Source organism: Gymnoscopelus microlampas, assembly GCF_963454915.1.
Source record: "Gymnoscopelus microlampas genome assembly, chromosome: 11".
NCBI classification, from domain to species: Eukaryota; Metazoa; Chordata; class Actinopteri; order Myctophiformes; family Myctophidae; genus Gymnoscopelus; species Gymnoscopelus microlampas.
The window spans coordinates 19202147-19223280 of record NC_139948.1 but is presented as its reverse complement, the minus strand read 5'-3'; the positions used below and the strand labels follow the sequence as shown (position 1 = coordinate 19223280).

The window sequence follows — 21134 nt, the reverse complement described above, 5'->3', positions numbered from 1 at the left end:
TATATTTATTGTAACTTTATTCATAATCCAAAAACTAGTAAAAAATAAACATTTGCATTTTTTACAAGCACTCAAAAGACAGTGAACTGAAAACGATAAGTCTGTGATGATACAAAAAGGAGGCACGTGAGGACGAGGGGAAGTGTTTGCCTCACGATCCGAAACGAGTTACTAGCTTGCTCTGGTCCTCCAGGTCTTTCTGAACCTTCTTCCTCATGTAGAAGATGGGACAATCACGGCTACAGGGCAGCACAGAGGAGTAGTGGTTAGCAGGTGTGAATGAGTGAGAGACTTTAGTTTAAGCCTAGTTCAGACCAAAGATTTGCAATGAGAGCCCGATTTATACTAGACAGACAGATATATACATACACACGTGTGTGTGTGTGTGTGTGTGTGTGTGTGTGTGTGTGTGTGTGTGTGTGTGTGTGTGTTAAGTTAATATAGCATCACAATCATTTTAACCCTAAGGTTATACTTTGGCTCTTCAAAAATAGCAGATATACAAGCTAATCGCGTGTCATTTCGTGATTGTCACTAACGTCTATGAGCTGGTAGATCTGAAAATTTTTGCAAATCTTTGAATATTTAAAGCGAACATTTTTAACTCAATTCTTTGCTTCTGGGGTCCCTGGAGCGAAATATTTTGATGGGGGTCCGCGGCAAAATACATATCATTTTTAGGGGTCCTTTACATGAAAAGGTTTGAGCATCACTGATATAGCAACATACGTTTTTCAGAAAACCGTTAGGATTTAGAAGATTTTTTAGCATCGGCCTCAGGTCTTAAAGGGTTAATAAACATAATTTTGTACAATCATGTGAGCAGCTGTACGTACCTGGTACAAAGCACATCCTCATGAAGGGAGCCCTGACAGCGCTGACACTGAGTCCATAGGCGAGCAAAGCGTTCCTCCAGAGTGTTGAGATGAAAGATCTGGAATTCACAAGCTCAACGTCAACAGAATGTAACTTCACCAGACATGATGCCCTGATCATCTGCAGCCCATTCATCTTCCCATATGCAGCCCATTCATCTTCCCATATGGTGGTTTTAAATAGAACATAATGCCTTTAGGCTCCCATTTCAACGCTTGCCGGAAATACTTAACCTGACTCCGCCAGATGGAAGAAGCTTGCTTCACAACCTACTTCCATCTGGTATCTCGGTAGCCCAACCGCTGAAGAGGGCGGTCCCTTTTTTAAAGCTATTTGGCAGGTAATTGGATGGGACCGTCTTTCTATCACCCGTCTGGGCGTGCTAACTCCACGTCAATCATATTGACGTGTCTATATGACGTATAGTAGCAGTTCTTTTGTATACTATTCAACCATGATGTATAGTGAAAGAACTACAATGGAACAGGTGCTTATCGATGGCATCACACCCGGTCTCGCCGAGATCCCGCCCGTAGCTGCCACTGATTGGTTCGACTGGGCGCCGGTTGGAGTAAACTCATCTCTGAGCGATCCCCGATGGAGGCTGTATTGTGAACTTGTGAACTCAATACCGCCCCAAAGATAAACACCTTCCAATAATGTAACCCTAAACTGGATTTAGCTACAGTGACTTCTGTTGCCAGGCATTATGGTCCATGTAAAACGACAGAATGGACAAAATAATTTCTCTTGATCAATCAACTGCAAGAACCTTTGTTTAGGACATACACTCTAATCAAATAGTAAACGTCAAAAACGTACCTGCCAAAAAAAAGGCTTTATTAATTAGACAAAATACTTAACTTAGGGCTCTACAGTCAGTATATAAACATTTTCCATTAAATTGCCTATCTCTGCTGTCCGGCAGAAACCAGCTCAACTCCAAAATGTTAATTTTTCAGGAAATGAAAAAAATCGTTAGGAGGTTTTGTTCATCATTGATAAGAACAGCTGAATGGACCTCCAGGCTCACAATGAGGTTGGAGGTCAAAAGGGGGTGGAGCCTGGAGGCAGCAAAACCAGTTAACTTCGGTGGAGTATTGGAATATTTTCTTTACCAACACAGACGTAAAGGCTGTTCAATGGCCCTGATTTATGGGAAAAAATGCAAAAGCATCAAAACGGAGTTAGCTAGTTTCAGCCGGACAGCAACGCTGTCATAACACTTGGAGCACAAACACCTGGATGTGTTTAGATATATTGAGTGATATTCTAAATCCTGCTTACCTCCTTCTGATACAGTTCTGACTCCTTCTGCTTACAGAAATCACATACGGCCACTGTGACGAGAATACATGTTAGACGCTGACACACACTGGATATAACGCAGACAACAGTATCTAAATGATCTAATCTGAGACGTTGAACCAGCTTGGACTGAATGAGAACACAACACGCACACACCATCTGTTTTGAGCACAGCTTTGCAGCCGATGCAGGTGCTCCTCTTCGTAGCGAATGCCATCAGGCCTCCCACCTTGGAGGTCAACACAGTTTTACAGCGTGTATGGTCCCCCTCTGCAATACAAACAGGAAGAGATTTACAAAAAAAGGTTCTTAAACAGGTATTCAATTACATTCTTTATATCTGCAGTGCATCGTTATCGTGTAGATTTTTCACAAATTCAGGGATCATTCATAACGTCATAGTATTAAACCCTGCCCCCCCCCCCCCCCCCCCAACACCAAATCTCTTCCCCGAAAATAGCCAATTTACAAACTCATGCGTCGCATTGTGACCATGTAGATCAGTCATTTTCACAGAATATTCGCCCCAGAATAGTGACGCTACGGTTCAAGTGGTTAGCACACACCACACCAAGCAATTGGCCTATAATGGTGAGGGTTCCAAATATCGAAGTACACACAGAGAAATGATCCGGTTGTTGTTGTGCAAATGAGGAAGGGATGCGGCAGTGCTGTGAGAGCGGTCTGTCCGAAGGATCACTGGCAACCCTCACTGTTGTTAACAGAATGTCTGGCTTGGCCTGGTCTGTTTTTGCCGTTACAGAACACAGGACCTGCTTTCTGTTGGTTGCTTGTTATGTTAGGGACTTTAACCCATTAAGACCTGAGGCCAATTCTACAAAATGCCTTCTAAAATCAGTAGTTCTCACACTTTCCAAGATTTTAACATCTGCTATTTTTGAATAGCTAACGCTAAAATGCCACAGATGCTTTCCCGGTTTAAATGGCTTAAGTTTAGTTGAATGTGTGTGTGTGTGTGTGTATGTGTATGTGTATGTGTATGTGTATGTATGTGTGTGTGTGTGTGTGTACTCACTGAGCAGAACGCTCTCTGCCTTCTCTCCCAGGATGGGCTCAAAGATTCTCAGGAGTGGTTTGGATAGCTGTTGTTCCAGGTAGTGCTGAGAGTCGATAGGAATGTTGTTCTCCAGCACATAGATGGGGTCCTGGTAGAAAACATACAGGGATACAACTTAATCACTCAAGCCCTATATACTGTACGGACGTATTCATCCGACGCTTAGTGAAAAAAGTAGCCCATCTACAAACTCATTGTGAGTGTGTAAATCGGCCATTTTGGAAGATTACAACAAAAATGTAACATTGGACAGAAAATGAGGAGGACAGGACACACACACAGATTATTATAATTATCATCATTATACGCGCACACAAACAATAGTACAGACCTCTGACTTCATGTAGGCTGCCACTCCCTTTGTAGCTTTGATGATGACGTAGGGAACTCTGTCTCCTAGATGAGGGGCGCTGCCTGCATCTCTCTTCTTCATTCTGTCAACACACAACCCATAAACACCAGAGAAACAGCTCTACAGCCGTCTCCAACAATCGGCTCTGTGCAGAAATGTAGCCCCAATGTTCAGAAGGAGGTATACCCGTTTTCTGTTCCAGCTCATTTTCATATCCACAAGTATCTAGGGCATTGTGGGCATTACTTCCTGTTGATTTGATCCCCGATACCTACATCAAATCGACAGCGATGCCCACAACGCCATAGGAAACTTGTGGATCTCTTAGTTCAATTGGCTCAGCAGCAGGTTTGAACTGGAAACACATTACATCTTCAAATGCGTTTCGTGTTTCAAATATGCTTCAAACAAAGCCATGGGACACTGAACCGGGAACGGGAAACGGGTATGCCACCTTCTGAAAGCTGGGATTACAGTTGTGCACAGGGCCTATAGTCACATAAATATGGATTCATTCCATCAATAACGGATGCACAAGCGTCATCGGCAGACCAGTCCAATTATGGATTTGTCATCAGTTGATTTTTTATTTTAATTTATTTTTTACGTCAGAACCAGGAGATAACGTGATCCAAAGATTTACTGCTCCATTCACTTCCCGGTTAAAGTATTTGGGAAATATTCTGTATCTCGGCTCCTGTGTTGCTGTGATGTATTTTTGGCGAGACATGCCATTTTCAACGGCGTATACAGTAACAAGCTAACGGGAGGTCGCGGTTTTTTTTCTTCCCTTTTGCGGAAGCACACTGAAACCCTCCGTAATTAGCAACCATATGGGGATTGATTATACTGGAGATAAATATTCTATGACTACTTGAAAAGGTAAGAAAATCGTTAAATGCTGGCAGAGGCTGCAGCCTGTTTTAGAAAACCCCTGGCAGTGAATGTCTTAAGAATGTGTTTGTCCTCATCACCATTTCCATTTTGGGCAAAGAGGACGAGCCTACTGTAAACCAAGCAGCTTCTCAGTTGTAAATTGAGGCTGTATAGGAAGTGACAGTTCATATGAATGGCCTGTAGTTTCGCTATTTTACCCCGCTGGTGTCAGAAAAAAATACTTTCCATTCAAGTGGGTGGGTTTTTGCTGAACTTTAGACTTTATTTTATTACCTTAAGTCTAATGTAAAACATCTGATTGTTGATTCATTCATATAAAAAACAAACGGATGTGCTTCTCAATTAATCATAAAAAATAATCGGTAAGGTAATTGATACTTGCAGCCCTACTTACATTGTTGTTTTCTGAGCCTCGAAAGAAGACAATAACACATCATGTGTAAAGGCCGTTCAACACTGCACATGGAGCTGATGTATCTGCTTTCAGGCCACTCCCATATGGCCCCACTGAGCACAATGAACTTGTGGAGTATCAGACATTGTTGATTTAGAAGTGACTGCCTTGGGTTTACAGCATAGACGCCCATAGACTCTACAGACCGTAAATGAAGCCTATTTTTCAGCAATTTCAAATCTTTCTATATTGTGTCATATCCTATGCACTCGGAAATGAATGCTATTGGTCGGGACCAGATCGGGGGTGGGGAATGAATGCTATTGGTTGTGTCAATCAAATCATCACAAGGTAGCCACGCCCCTCCTACAGCATTCCCTACTTTATTATCAATTTTAATAATAAATGGGACCATAATTTACCATCCAGGCACTCAACGTACACTTTTTTAATAAAACTCTGGCACCGAATGTGTTAACACATTGAGTACCAAAACGGATATAGCCGTTTTTTGGGGCGGTGTAGCCGCCCCCTATAAGTGAGTTTTGGACACCGACCAAAAAAATGTGTGTACCCTCTAACCCTTCCATTGTTAATGCAAATCGATACTTTTTTCATATCAGCCAATCACATTACAGCTAGTGTCATCACCACTAACTGTAATGTGATTGGCTGACTTTGCAAATTCAGGACTGTGATTGGCTAGCGAAACACATGACACATGTGCAGCCCTATGAATAGCAGTATGGACTTTAAAAAAAGTCATTTATCCTTTTTTTAAAGTGAGTCATGTTGTGATGACCACACACCGCCCACTTCACACTGGGTGTGATTTTTTCAAATACACCAGTCGAGTGCCAAAACCGTCTATATCTGGTAGATCTGCTATTTTCACATTTTTTGAAAATCAATTAGTCTATATTTTTTTAGCGGCGCTAGCCGCTCTATACCTTTAGGTATAGAGCGGATATTAGCCCTCTATGCCTGGCTTTTGCGTCAACGTTCTGATTGGTCAGGTGCGCCAACGTTCTGATTGGTCAGGTGCGTCAACGTTCTGATTGGTCAGGTGCGCCAAAGTTGTGATTGGTCACTATTCATGACATCACTATGATGTCATGAATATAGAATTCGATGTCTATATAAACGATGACAATGACTTCATCTTATTATTCATTTGGCTAAAGTCTCCGTCTAGGTAAGTTATTTAAAGTTAATATGACGAATAGAAAGAGAAAGATACAAGAACAGATGAAGGGTGAATGTATAGAAAGTCTGAGTTCGGGACCCAGTCATCCGTTATGACAGAATGGTTTGATAGAGACGATCGAGAATCCAAGAGTCCGTTAAGGTTCTGATTGGTCAGGCCCGTCAAGGTTCTGATTGGTCAGGCCCGTCAAGGTTCTGATTGGTCAGGCCCATCAAGGTTGTGATTTGTCAGGCAAGGGGACTATTCATGACATCACTATGATGTCAAGGTTTATTTTTTATTTCCTCATGTTTTTTTTTGTATATATTTTTATTTGGCTAAAGTCTCCTTCTAGGTAAGTTATTTAAAGTTAGATCCTCAATTTAACTTTATCTGTCGTCGACGCTCTGATTGGTCAGACCCGTCAACAAAGTGATTGGTCAAGCTTCACATGACACATGGCTATAAACACATTATAAACACATATCGATGACATAATGTATTCAAAGGCGCCGCTACCTTCACACAGGGTGTGATTTTTCAAATAACTATTGATTTTAATAATCGATTATATTTATTAGTTCAACTAACTGTTGCAGCCCTGAATGAAGGAAACTCTGACCTCTCTGCCAGCTCCACGTGGGCCTGTTTGCTAGAGTACTCCTGGGCGGTGCGGGTCAGCTCCTTGGTGATGACCAGCTGGCTGATGTCGATGCGGTTACACAGCAGGTCTGAGATCACCTCTTTGGCGTGGGCCACTGCACCCTGGGGGTCCCTGAGGGGGAACAGGTCACCTTTGGTTGACATTCACACTCTTTTCCCATTGAGACCTCTGACCACCTGAGGCTGTTTCTACAAATGTCTTTGAGAACAGTTTTCTGAAAAACCTAGGTTTCTATCTCAGTGGTGCAAACCACTCCTTGTGGTTTGCACCACAAGGAGTGGTGCTCCTTGACATGCAAACTCTTTCATGTCAAGGACTCACATGTGATATGATATGTATTTGGCCGCCGACCCCCATCTCAAAGTATTTTGTTCCAGGGACCCCCCAGAAGAGAAGATTTGTGTAAAAAAAAAAAAATCTAAATTACTTTACATTTTTCAAACACTCAAAAATAGCAGATGTACAACCGGCACGAAGTGACGCGCTGTGAGCTTGTATATCTGTAAGCATGCATTAGCAGCCTGATTTGGTGATAGTAGCCTACAGCATGGATTGGACAGCTCTGCGAGTTCATTTTGGATCATACATGTTTCACAAATGCCGGTGTGTCTTAAAACTATGCTGAAACTCTTGTCACACTGTTTACAGTGGAAAGGCTTTTTCTCCCGCGTGGACACGCTGGTGTGTCCTCAGATTAGTCAACTGACTGAAACTCTTGTTGCACTGTTTACAAAGAAAAGGCTTTTCTCCAGTGTGGACACGCTGGTGCGTCCTCAGAATAGTTGACCTACTGAAACTCTTGTCACATAGTTTACAGTGGAAAGGCTTTTCTCCAGTGTGGATACGCAGATGTGTCTTCAGATTGTTACTGAAACTCTTGTCACATAGTTTACAAAGGAAAGGCGTTTCCCTAGTGTGGACACGCAGGTGATTGTTCAGACTATTTGAATCACTGCAACTCTTGTCACACTGTTTACAAAGGAAAGGCTTTTCTCCAGTGTGGATACGGTGATGTTTGTTCACTGACTGACTGAAACTCTTGTCACACTGTTTGCAATGGAAAGGCTTTTCTCCAGTGTGGATACGTGGTGTTTGGTCAGACTACCTGAGTCACTGAAACTCTTGTCACACCGTTTACAATGGAAAGGTTTTTCCCCAGTGTGGATACGCTCATGTGTCTTCAGGTGACTTAACTTACTGAAACCTTTGTCACACTGTTTACAGATGTGAGTTTTCTTTCCTGTGTAAATCGTCTGATTTTTCTTTACATCTCCTGGTCGAGTTAAAATCTCAGTAAACCTTTGAGGTTTCGGTGGGTCTGTGTCTGCTCGTCGTGAAGGTACACTCAGTTGTAGGTTCTGTTGAGGCTGGAAAATGTGTCCTCTCTCTATCCCCCTGTATTCTTTGTCTCCCAAAGTTCTGTATCCCTTTCTCTCGCAACACAATCTGCAGTCACACCATCCTCTGGTCTCAGTGGAATGAAGAGGGAGTCTAAAGTAACTTCACACCTCATATATGCTGAGCAGAGCTTTGGTCTGACCTCACTCACAACACAATAGGTTGCCATGCATGCCTAGCAACACCGATGTGCGCAGGCTGCTGCCCACCCTCCGTATTTGGGCAAGAGTGATGTCATCGATATGACATAATCACCATGACGGCAGAGATCCACATGGAAGCCACGCCATGTGTTTCTCATTTTCATGTGTTTATCATTTACTAATTATAGTTATATAAGTAAATGACAGTTTAAGTTAAGTTTGCGGTACAACACTATTTGCACTTGAGCGATTGTAGGACTCTACTGTGTGTGTGTGTGTGTGTGTGTGTGTGTGTGTGTGTGTGTGTGTGTGTGTGTGTGTGTGTGTGTGTGTGTGTGTGTGTGTGTGTGTGTGTACCTGTCTATGAGGATGCTCTGCAGACAAGTATTAATAAGGTTGGCCACCAGGGGGCAGTTGTCTCTGCGGACGGTCTCTATGCCCTTGCAGTCCATCTTGTCATGTGTGTCTGCACTGGAGGAGAAGTAGAGGCCTGCATAGCGCTTCTTGTTGATCAGCAGGTATGGGTAGTAAACCTGAGGAATCACACATTGCTAAATTCAATCTGCTTCTCCCCCCCCCCCCCCCCCCAATTAAAGACCTGAGGCCGATTCTACAAATGCCTTTTAGATTTTTCTAAAATGTTAAAAATAAACAACTTAAGAGTTTGCTTAAGTACAGCGGTCTTGTTCCCCTAGGTCATTTTCAGTCGGATACGTCAACTTTGGCCAATCTAAATTGCACCCGTTTTAATTGATGTTTCTTTTAAATCATGTTATTTTTCTATTTTTTTAAATATTGTTTGTGCTTTTCTCAGACTTGTAATATTGGCACCACTGCAAAAGAGGGTCTCAGCCCTCAGTGTTTTCTGAGAATTAAATAAAGGTAAAAAACAAAATAAAAACTAAGCCCCATCCATTCAAACTGGTGGTTATCTATTCTAGACATGAACCGGTGGGGCTGTATGTGTGTGGTTCAAGTGGTTAAAGTGTAAGTTGACGATAATGAGACGATTACCTTTTCAAACTCCAGTTTGATTGGATCGACGAAATGAGAGGAGACCCACTCTGCAGCCTCCCTGCCCACCTCCATGGCCTCCTTCACGGTGGCCACGCCCAGCTTCACCATGACAGAGTCTGTGTCCCCATAAATCACCTAAAACACACATTCACACAGTCTCAACAACCTTCCACGATGATGAGGGCACATGACCTGCAGTTAAAGATGTGTTGCATCCCCGGGCTTATTATGTACATACCACTTAACCCCTCTATACTTAATAAACTCATATTTAGCTGACCAGGGGCATATATACAATCTGAATCTACGACAGTGTTTTGCCACACTCCGTTACAAGTAAAAGTCCTGGTATTCAAAATCTGCTTGAGTAAAAGTATTGGCATCAAAATATACTTTAAGTAGCAAAAGTAAAAGTACTAATTTATGCAGACTATCAATAAAGCCAGAAAAGCCTAAAAAAAGAAGGAAAAATGGAAGCAGAATGTCCCATTTCACAAGGTATCATATGTATAAAATGTATACAAATCTTTTGAAAATAGCCGATCTACAAGCCCATAACACATCGCAGCGCGACGCGTTGTGGGCTTGTAGATCGGCTATTTTCAAAGAGCCAAAAACATTTTCAGATATCAAGCTTAAATAGGGCTGAAGTGGTTTTGTAATAATAATAATTAGCAAAGTAACTTAAGTTTTCAATTTTTTTTGCGGGGTAAAAGTACAATATTTGCCTCCGAGACGTAGTGGGGTAGAAGTAAAAGTATTATTGAGAATTGGAAATACTCCAGTAAAGTAAAAGTACCTAAAAGTACAGTACATGAGTACATGTATTACTTTCCACCACTGCTCGCTGGCCAAGTCGTTTTTAAACCCTTGTTTGTCCCTCTTGTTTCTTTCCCCAGTCAAGAAAGCGTCTACAAATATGAGGTCTGTAGAGCTCACCTTAGCATCTGCTTGATAACCATTGGCGATGGTATACTTGGACTCTACTAACTGCTTGGTTTTCTCGATCATCTGCCTTCCAAAGCCAGTGACACTCTATTGGGGGACAAAAACGGCAGCATATCACAGATCATGCATGAGATTCAAATATCGTCTCTGTCGGGTGGAAACCTCATATGTCTAAAACTGCTACTTTTTTTATTTTATTAGATGTCATAAAATAAAAACACATGTTACATGTTTATCGGAGAAACGTGAGGGATATAAAACACAACAAAGTCGTGAGACTGATTTCCATTGCGGTTCCTTGGTCTGAGAGGACCACGTCGTTTCAGGATTTTAATATATAATATATATCAATATATATTATATATAAATAAATAGCAAAAGCAGCAGATCTACAAGCCTCGAAACACGTTGATACTTTTGTGTGACACTGTAGTATGATAAAGCAGTTCATTAATTTACGAGAGAAAAAAAACACAAAAAGTTATATGGAGATAAGAGGTTTCTGCCCGACAACAGCGATATGGGTTTCTCCTCACAAAATATAGCTAAATCCACACTGGGAGTCCAGTGGTTCGACCCACCGACGTGCCCTTGAGCAAGGCACGCAGTATAAAAAAAAAAAAGGTGCTTACCCCAGAGATTTCCAGGCAGGGCAACTTTCCCACCTGGGCTCCTGTGAAGCCATACACAGAGTTGGCGCTGATCTTCAGGGCCAGCTGTCGGCCATCCAGCACCTGCTTCTTGAAAGGGTCCGTCTCCTTCTTCAGTTCCGCTTTGGCTCTGTGGACACATGTGAGTCGTCATGTATGGACATGTTTTGGACAGATATACATCTACCCTACATGCATTATGCATAATAAATTAAGGAGCACTTCATCAATCAAAGTTACCATCGCATTTCATTTTAGATTTTTCAGTCCTGTTCTAGTCAAAAGTGGTGATTTCATCCAGCTCAGATTTAGTCAGTTAAATTAAGCATATACAGTGTTCCAAGTTAGTCCCTGCATGGATGTAGATCTATGATAATTGAAAGTAATGATTCTCGTTTTCAAGGAAGTCACAAGGCTGTAGCAGTGATAGGTAGTTGTAAGCTGAATAAAGCGTCATAGCAGTGAGGACATATAGTTTTAACTCCATAGTGACAAGACTGCTGCCATGTCCATACGTTTCTGTTAGATGAAACCTCTTGATTCAGAACAAGCTGAATGTGAGTGCTAGTGATCATCAATTGAAATTAACCATTTTACTTTTGTGACTTTTGAGCAAATAGTAATTTCACACTCAAATCCTCTGGGTCAGTGCAGCGGTTCTCAAAGTGGGGTCCAGGCACCCTCAGGGTTCCTAGAGTAGAGGGGGTTCCAAATGGACCCTTACAGGTCTGTAACTCTGAGAGTTACGGTGGAGCTTGAAATTAAACATTTTGAGAACCACTGTCCTAGCCTAGGTAAATATTCGTTCTAATTTAGACTAGTTCCTACTTCTTCCTGGCGGCCAGCAGGTTTTCCAGAATCTCAGGAAGAAGTCCCTTCCTCACAGACGTCTTGACAAACAGGTCACCAGTAGGAGTCTTGATGAAGTCATCTTGGGACAGACTGAGGAGACGAAACGCTTCATCACATCCCATTTCACAACTGAACTGATATAAACTTATTGTAGTATATACTAACGTTCAACTGATTACACACACACGCAAAAAGTAGGGTTGCAACAGTTAATTGGACTATCAATTTAATTGATTAGAAGATTACTTTTTCGTGTTGATTATTTTTTATACCGTTTCTCGATTATTAAACTAATAATAAAGAATAAAAAAAAGAATTACCGGTACCAATGCATTTAGTTTGAGGGTTTTGAAATTGACATGGATGAGTCCTTACCCCAGTTTCTCGTAAGATCCTTTCTGCAGCAGGGTGGTGTAACACAGGTTGTGAGCCTGCATAATGGATGGATACAAGGAGGAGAAATCCAGCGTTGCAATGGGGACGCTGTAGTACCTACACACGCCACAAGGGGGAGTCATTTGACAAGTGTACTTAACGAAACCTACAAACTGGGCACCAAGTAAAGGTAGAGAGGTCGATTATTAATGCACGCACCCTTTCTCTGGCTCAATGACCGTAGCACCAGTATAGTCCTCCTGTCCCTGTGACTTCATCATGACCGGCATGACCAGGTTCTGTTTCATGGCCTAACACACACACACACAAGCTTGGCATTAAAAAACACATGGTATAATATGGTGTCCACTGTCCATCCATAGATCAGAGCGTTATTGGCATCAACTGTCCAGTGTGCGTCGTCCTTCGTTACCTGTCGCAGCAGCTGGGAGACGACTTTGATCTGCTGTCCCCTGGAGAGCAGGTAAGTGAGGGGCACGCCGGTGACTCTGGCCATCTCCATGTAGTTGATCACACACATCAGCTTCTGCAGCAGCCGCAGAGGCAGGTAGGCGTCTTTCAGGCAGTAGACGGCCAGGCGCCGGCGCGTCTGCTCGTTGCCGTTCTGAGTTGGAGGACGGCACACACGCGCACACATTAACCCGTTATAACCGGGAACGCATCTGTGTCATTTTAGATTTTAGCTATAAATAGTCTGTCGGGTGGAAACCTCATATGTCTAAACCTGTTACTTTTCAAAAAGGAGCAAAAGCAGCAGATCCACAAGCTCAAAACATGGCTTTGTGCTTGCAGATCTGCTACTTCTGATGCTTTTGTGTGACACTGTAGTATGATCAAGTAGGGCGTTAATTTACGGAAAAAAAATCATTGCTGTCCGACAGCAGCAACAGAGGTTTTTCAGATTTTTTTCACACATTTAGAAGGCATTTTTAGAAATCGGCCTCAGGTCTTAAGGGGTAACTAACTTTGTTTAGACACAATGCTCAAGTCTTCACTCTTTGGACAGACCTTGCACTGACCCAGCCGCCTTTCAGACCCACCTGCAGATCAGTGATGATGGAATGTTGAACATCTTCCTTCTGCTCTTGCAAAAAGTGAAAACTGACGGCGTTTAGTGTGTATGAACGGAGTTTGTAATCCCTGAGGAGCACCTGGAAGACAAACGATGATTTATCTAATCGATTCATCTTTTGATTGATCCATGAGATTAATTTAGACCATAACACAGAGCAAAATAAGGTTATTTGATGGTAAATGATCACACAAATTATCTGAACCCAAACAGACAGCTTGACATTTCTTAATACGTTAACCCAGCAGGCAACTTTTTTTTTCCTTCATCTTTTGGGTGAAGTAGAAATATTTACTGTATATTTGTGTGTTATTTACTGTACATTTACGGTGCTTTCACCACCACCAAACAGCAGAAAGATCAGACCTGCAGCAGGTCAAACTGAACTCGACCCTCCATGTTCATGATCTTGTTCTCTCGGCGGCCCATCTGTTTGCTCTGGAAGCTCGAGTCTTTCAGGACCGACTTGATGCCTCGTACTCGGCCCAGGTAGGGAAACGTAGTAGCCTGCACACACAAGCAAGCATTCGCTTTAGTAAGTAGAGAAGGAGAGGAGGACCTCTAGTGGCTTGTAGAATACAATCCAGCTCCAGGAAGTGCAGGGCTAAGGGCTCATTATATTTTTGGTGGGGCTTCAAATCATCGAATGGAGGCCTAGCCATAGGCTTAAACGTTTTGCTGTATTTCAAGCACAGATGATAATAATGCGAGTTTGTATGTTTGACTTTTCTTGAGAAAAAACTCAGCATTTTCACCAACAAAACTCCTGGCATTAAGAATTGAAACTTTGGTCATCATATAACTTCTCTATCAAACAGTATACTGTACATACAGAATCATCTCTACGTCTTAACCACATTTAACCTGGCGTGCCAATGTTAGGCCACAAATAGCGAAAACAGCAGATCAACAAGCTCGTCTAGTTTTGCTATTTGTTGTACAACAAAGTATGGCTCGGCAGGGGGTCTAGGAAATAAAATGCGTGCTCGGAGGTGTGTTTTTCTCACCTTTAGAGCAAGTGCCCTGTTGATCAGGTAGGGAAAGTCGAAATTTTGGATGTTGTAGCCAGTGACGATGTCTGCATCCACAGTCCTCACAAACTCTGCCCAGCTCTGCATATGCACACCAAAATAGACGTTTAAATATATACACACACATTATATATATATACATATATATATAGAGCGACAATTCATCGGCAAGTAAAATGTCACAATCGTGACAGCCCTACATAAGTGTGTGTGTGTGTGTGTGTGTGTGTGTGTGTGTGTGTGTGTGTGTTTACCTGCAGCAAGTGTTTCTCTTGGGTAAAGCACAGTATCTTAGAGCCCACAATGCTAGCACAGGACTGCAGAGTGAACACTGTGCGAATGAAGGGCTCCTTCTCTCCCTGTCTCTGCACCATGGACGCGATCTGAATCACAGGGTCTTTGTCTGCCTCTGGGAAGATCCCTGGAAGGGAAGGGGTTAACATCCAGGTCAAATGGAGCATCTGCAGGGCCTTTTTACATGCACACAGTAACATTCTTATTGTTCCTTTGATAACTACTTTAACTCTGTGTACATACAAGTTAACTCTGTGTTCGTACAAATGGAACATTATGTACAGGTATTCTTGTGAAGCAGTGTTGGTAACGCTATGGAGTTTGCCTTGTTCATGCCACATCTGTCCCCATTTGGTTGTATTGCTACAGTGGTAGTACGGTCTGCAGTGCTTAAAACAACACTCTTAGAACACTAACACAACCTGAAGCACTAGTATACATTTTGCATAATAAATAAATACCGGTGTCAATTTTCTTTATGTCGTACATATGTTAGAAATGCAAGTTTCACTTGACACATGAAATGATAGTACAGAAGAAAATACTACGGTAAATAAGGTAGGCGCCACACACCCTTTCTTCCAGCGCACTCAATGTCAAAGCTGAGCACCCTGAGTGGGGCGATCCTCTGCCACTCTCCCTCCGCTGGGTGACTTATCATATCTGTCCATCCAACGTCCACCTCATACTGGCACCATGACGTCTGAGTGACAGAGTGAGGGGACAGGTTTTAAAGGTCATTTTGATGAATGTCATTACAACTAGGGATGCAACTAATGGTTATTTTTGTAATTGATTAATCTCTGTCATTAATTTAGACCATAAAATGACGATAATAACAGACATTTTCCAATGGCTTAATATGCCTATATCCTGGTGTTGATGAAATGCTCTGCTCACTGAGCTGGAACCTCAAAATCAGACACGATTACGATAGTACAAGCTTCTACAAATTATGGCAGCGAGGATGAAAAAGAAAAGTGCCAAATTCAGTGAAGCTGAAGGCAGCATTCAACAGGTACAATATTTCATATTTAGACATACTTTTCCGGGGTAGCGTGTATCTGTGTCCGCACCACTCTTCTCTTCCCGTACTCTGTACTTTCCTTTGGGAAGCTCTATCCAGCTGCATCCAACAACATCACAGTCCACCATAAACCTGCCAACGCAAAGAGGGAAACTTTATTTACCCCATAAACCTGCCACAGACTCTCCTTAAACTTCATTTATACTTTTGTCATGCTATGGTGTCCCGTGCTCAACATAGCCAATCTGCCAGCTCATGCAATGCGTAACCAACTACTTCATGCAGAAATTACTTTTCTAAACATGCATTTGTTAATGACGGCAGATAGGCCAGTACACTCTTGACGTCGGGTCCGGAAACGGGTCTGTAACTCTTTTGTTTTTTGGTAACATTTGTACACTTTCAGAATTAAATTAGCACTGATGATTTTACCGTGTTGTTTGGGGTCTCAAAGATTATTATTTATTTTATTATCAAATGGGGGTCGATGGCCTTATGTATATCAAACTGGGGGTCCTTCAAATTCAAACGTTTGAGAATCACTGGGCCAGTAGAGACACACACCTGATTTCAAAGTCAATGTTGGCCTCAAAGGGAGGATAGTTCTGATGGGGGAAGGATCCAAACTTAAAGCCCTGCTCCAGGAGGCGCTTGGCAGGGGCAATGAGACGAGGCATTGCCATGGTGATCCGCAGGAAATCCAGAATCCGGTTCCCATGGAAACCATACATATCTAAAAAGAAAAGTTCCACGTTAAAGAAACACACACATTAACCCTTGATGTTTAGTGTGAACATTGACAGAATGTTCACCTTTTACGCATTATATATAATATATGTACTTTTATTGTGTGTGTGTATAAATATACACAGTATATACAATAGATATAGTTTTTATTTATTGTCCTATGATACATAATAGTATGTATACTAATGATTTGGAATATTGTTATCTTCTGCCATCCTATAAACATACGGAATGTATGGAACATTAGAGCGAGTTTATTGCCCTTTATGGTGCGTGTCTGTGTGAACATTGGAGTGAGTTTATTGCTCTTCATGGTGCAAGTCTGTGGCAAGTGCAGTGAGTCGCAGGGGGTGACAAGAGCTCCTCTCAAAAAATTACATTCTTCACATGCTTCTGTCTCTCTGACACACAAAATGTGAGATTGACACAAAACTTCAATGCAAAATGGAACGATGTCTTAACCCATTGAGATTTTTCTGAAAAACTGATGTTGCTGATGTTGTCCCCCAAACACATATAAGAAGAAGCAAAAGTTTTTAGTTAAAGATGTTTGCTTTGAAAAATATATACATTCAAAGATTAGCAAAAATGTTGAGTCACTTCGTGCTTTCCCGGTTTTAATGGGTTAAGAGTTTATCTGCAAAAAAATGTAACTGTACGTTCTTCTGAATAACTGATATACCATAGCAGCACTTATATATATATAAAACATTCACAAAACAAAAATCTATTTGTGAACTACAACAAAATAGGACAGGTGGATTATTTTGTAATTCCTCTTTATCGTGTACTCACTCTCTTTGCGAGTTATGTCCACAGCCAGGACTGTGACAGAGATGTTGTCCTTGTTGTAGCGCATGTCCTTCAACACAGCAGAGTTCAGCTCCCTTTTAAACTCACCCAAGTTTTCACGTGTGAAACCTTTGTCGAGGAGAAAGACAGATGGAAGAAACAGAGGTATGTATGGTGTCAATAATAGAAGGAACGGAATTCGGATTGTCCCAATGAACAGAAAGTGGCGTTATATTGGGATTGCAAATCATAAGGCATGGGGGGCTAATCGAGTGCACTGTTCGAGTAAATAATGACTCGAAATATGAAGTGTGCATCAGTGCATGCTTGCACATCCCATGTAATCAATGAAGAAATATCCCTCAAATGTTGGATAAACCACTGATCAGGAATGTGACAAATGCAGAACATGTTGGTACTCACCACTGGGTGCAGGGACGTAGAAGTAAGGTGCGAAACCATGAACATGGCAACACACGCTGAGCCCACTGTCTGTTACTCCAAACATTCGGATGATGGGAACGTTACCCTGCGACTGACCAGGCATGCCAGCCACCGCCGACCCTACATGTCACAAATGTACAAGAGACTCAGGCTATGTTTGTCGACACTGGCAGCCCAAATCTGATTTTCTGAATGGAATCAAGGATTAGTTTTATCAAGTCTGAAGAGCAAAAAGCCAAACGGAAACTGATTCTTGTGAATTACAATCGGATTTGAACCACATTCCAAGGTGATTTGAAGTGCGATTCAAATCTGATTTCTATTAAAAGAGTCCGAGTCTGGACACTCGGACACTGAAGCCTGATTTATACTTTCTCATACAGCGGTGTGGCTCACTGAAAATAGCCGATCTACTGTACAAGGTCACTATGGGTCGCATTGCGATGTCTTGTAGATCTGCCATTTTTGCCGAGTTACAACAGAGTATAATTTAAGCATTACTCATGCCTATGTCATTACCTCAGCAACCAAAGCAGTTTGACAATGTCTGAATAACGGAGTGGACAATCAGTCCTAAAAATCATATTCGAGTTTATATATTTCAGTTTTCTCTGCAGTCTTAACAAAGCCACTGTTACTTTTCCTGTTCCTCAACAGCAAAAGCATAAGTTAAGGTGAGATATGTTGAAATGTGTGCACTGCATGCACAATGCAATACAAATATGCATACATGCAGGACAGATCTAGTTCAGTACTTTACCGCCATTAAAGAGTAGTCTCCGTCTGGTCTTTTCACATTACCTAAATAGTAGTCGAGGTCAACTTGCTGAAAAACCAGTGTGTCAGAGGTGGTGTCCAGTGTAGGGGCGTTAGGCCGCTTCCAGTTGGGGTTGATATTTGCCGAAGAGAACAGCTCACCTGACACACAAATCAGGGGTTAATTATATCAGGAATATCCAAGAGGAAGAGGGCATTCTTGGCTGTGATAACAGAACCACAATGAGACCTACAGTACTACCTACAGTATAGTCATTTAGTTGGCATGCTACAAATCAATGGTGAAAATTCTTCAAGACCGTGTACCGTACCTAGCCTGATGTGATTTTTACCTTGTTGCGCGTCACCAATAGTCTACAAGCTCACAACGTGTCGTGAATGTGACATGTTGCGAGCTTGCAGATCTGCTATTTTCGTCACACGAAGTATAAATCGGGGACAAACGGGTATTAATATGCAATCAGCAACTCACCTACAGGAATAACATCATGACCTGCCTGCCCTTCCCTGTCTTCAGTCTCCATCTCTGCTTCTTCGAACATGGCCAGTTCCTCTTCAAAGAGTGACGGGCTGTCATCCCAGTCACCCCCTGCTTTGGGCCGCTTCCCCTGAGATCCACCCCTCATCGGGCCACCATTGCGTTTTATGGCCTCCATGCCTATGACAATCAAGGCGAGATTAGATGACTTATGCAGTTTGACAAGTACCACTCAAAAAAGTCACATTTGATTTACAATATTCTAAGTGAAGGCAGGGAACAAAACAATTTGCAATGAGGCAAGCTCATCTGTATAACAAAATATATGCTGCTTAAAACCAATAATCATAATCAATTCTTGGGCAGCAAGCCACACTGTTAAGAATATGTACTTACTACGGTACTTAGTTGACATTAAGTCTAAATGAAAAGTTACAAAGAAAGAAATAATCATTTTCGATAGATGTAACGGTTTAAGTTTACAGAGCAAATTCTTTGTTTAAGTTTACGAGGGAATAGTGAACAGGAGTGGATTATAGAAGGTCCCACCCCCACACATAAAATAGATTACAGAATGTATAAACTCCACACAGCCAAGATCTCACTGACACACACACACGGGCTGAGAAAATAGGCAGAACTTAAGCTTGCTTTTAAAAGAGGAGTTATAGCAGATCTCAGGTCATCGGGCACGGCAGTTTGTTAGGTAAGATCATAGTGATGAAATGTTTCATCAGATGTAGATTTTATGTCTGTTGATCTGAGAGGTCTGATTCATCACATAGGCAGTGACTATGTCAGAGATGTATTCAGGAGATAAACCACCAAAGTGTATGGATACATATTATGGAAAATATTACACAATAGCTCATTCAACGATTTTATAGTCTGCAAAAGTATACAACATGTCTAAAACAAACTGATAGCATACTTAAGGTGCCTGAATGACTTCTCTAACAGATTCACACAATGCTGCTGGTCTAATTCAGTGGTGGAAAGTAACTAAGTAGTAAGTACATGTACTCAAGTACTGTAAGTACAACGTTGAGGTATTTGTACTTCACTTGAGTATTTCCAATACTTTTACTCCACTACATCTCAGAGGCAAATTAATATTGTACTTTTACTCCACTACAATTATTTGAAAACTATAATTACTTTGTAGATTTTGATTATTATTACAAAACATACAATGACCACTTCAGCCCTATATCATACCTGCCAACTCTCCTGTTTTACACCACTGGTCTAATTAACTAGTTCAATAACGTTCACGGAGGGCCTTGTCGTTACACTGTATTGTTACGTTGTATCTCTTGTGTTACGTTTGTTTTGCACTTATATGATGACGCAGGATGTTTACAACAACAGCTTAACGTCACATATTTGCACAAATCACCCTTTCATTCCACCTTTATTTAAACCTCGGGATGATGATGGCTTTTAAAAAATATTTTAAAAAATACACTTCAAGTCTAACTGAACTGTATTAGATCAACATCACAGCAGCAGCTGGTTGCTTTAGCAACCTGCAGCTAACGTTACCATTAGCTAACAAACAAACCCAGGATCCAGTGTTGCCATATTTTGTGAGATATATAAGCAACCAGGTCTAGGAAAACAAGCTAAAAAGAAGCCACTTAGGCCACATTACACACTACGCACTTTAAAACCGATACGCATCGGCTATCCGATCTACAAGCTCACAAGTCACAGCGCGTCGCATTTGCTATGTTCAAATAAAATCTTTTTTGTGGGGGGGGGTTGGAATATTTTAACAACACAAATCTTGTATGGGGGTCCCGGGCACAAATGATTTTCAGATGAGGGGTGGGGGGCTCGGTAGACAAATACATATTCATTTTGGGGGTCCTTGACATGAAATGTTTGAGAAACACTAGGAACATTAGGAAACAAACATTAGGAAACAAACCCAAGATAAGCAACTACACTTTAGAAACAAGCCCAAAACACCGCAACCAATATTTACAAGCCCAAAGTCGCTAATAATAAAGAGACATGGCAACAATGACCGTGGAGAATGGAGCTAGTTGTCCACAATGAATGTGATTATTACAGATAGATTACATTACCTTTGATAGATCCTTCAGTCTAAACAATAATCCTCTCTTGACAACAGCTCCCGCCACACTCTGCTTTAATTCGTGAGCTTGCTCTGCAGAACGCGCCAAAAGGTTCCGTATTTGAGACCAGGACCAATAGGAACGGGATTACACTGTGACGTAATTGCATGGCGGGTATCCGTCGTCCAACAGCGCACACATAAGACCGCCCATAGAGACTGCCCCTCTC

General features: G+C 41.8%; 1 protein-coding gene across 1 annotated transcript; it reads right to left on the bottom strand.

Annotated features, from left to right (window-relative positions):
- Positions 1-21001, bottom strand: pold1 (polymerase (DNA directed), delta 1, catalytic subunit). The gene is made up of 27 exons (XM_084071074.1): positions 20915-21001; positions 18816-19001; positions 18368-18484; positions 17546-17686; positions 17126-17251; positions 16148-16316; positions 15601-15715; positions 15130-15259; positions 14517-14683; positions 14239-14343; positions 13598-13738; positions 13200-13310; positions 12572-12763; positions 12358-12449; positions 12139-12255; positions 11740-11853; positions 10894-11041; positions 10253-10348; positions 9311-9448; positions 8654-8829; positions 6714-6866; positions 3594-3696; positions 3221-3350; positions 2341-2454; positions 2164-2216; positions 837-934; positions 1-239 (listed from the first exon to the last, which is right to left on the bottom strand). The coding sequence occupies exons 2-27, from the start codon at positions 18997-18999 to the stop codon at positions 152-154; spliced, it is 3318 nt and encodes a 1105-aa protein (XP_083927200.1). The 5' UTR covers positions 19000-19001; positions 20915-21001; the 3' UTR covers positions 1-151.
- Positions 21002-21134: the final 133 nt, after the last annotated feature.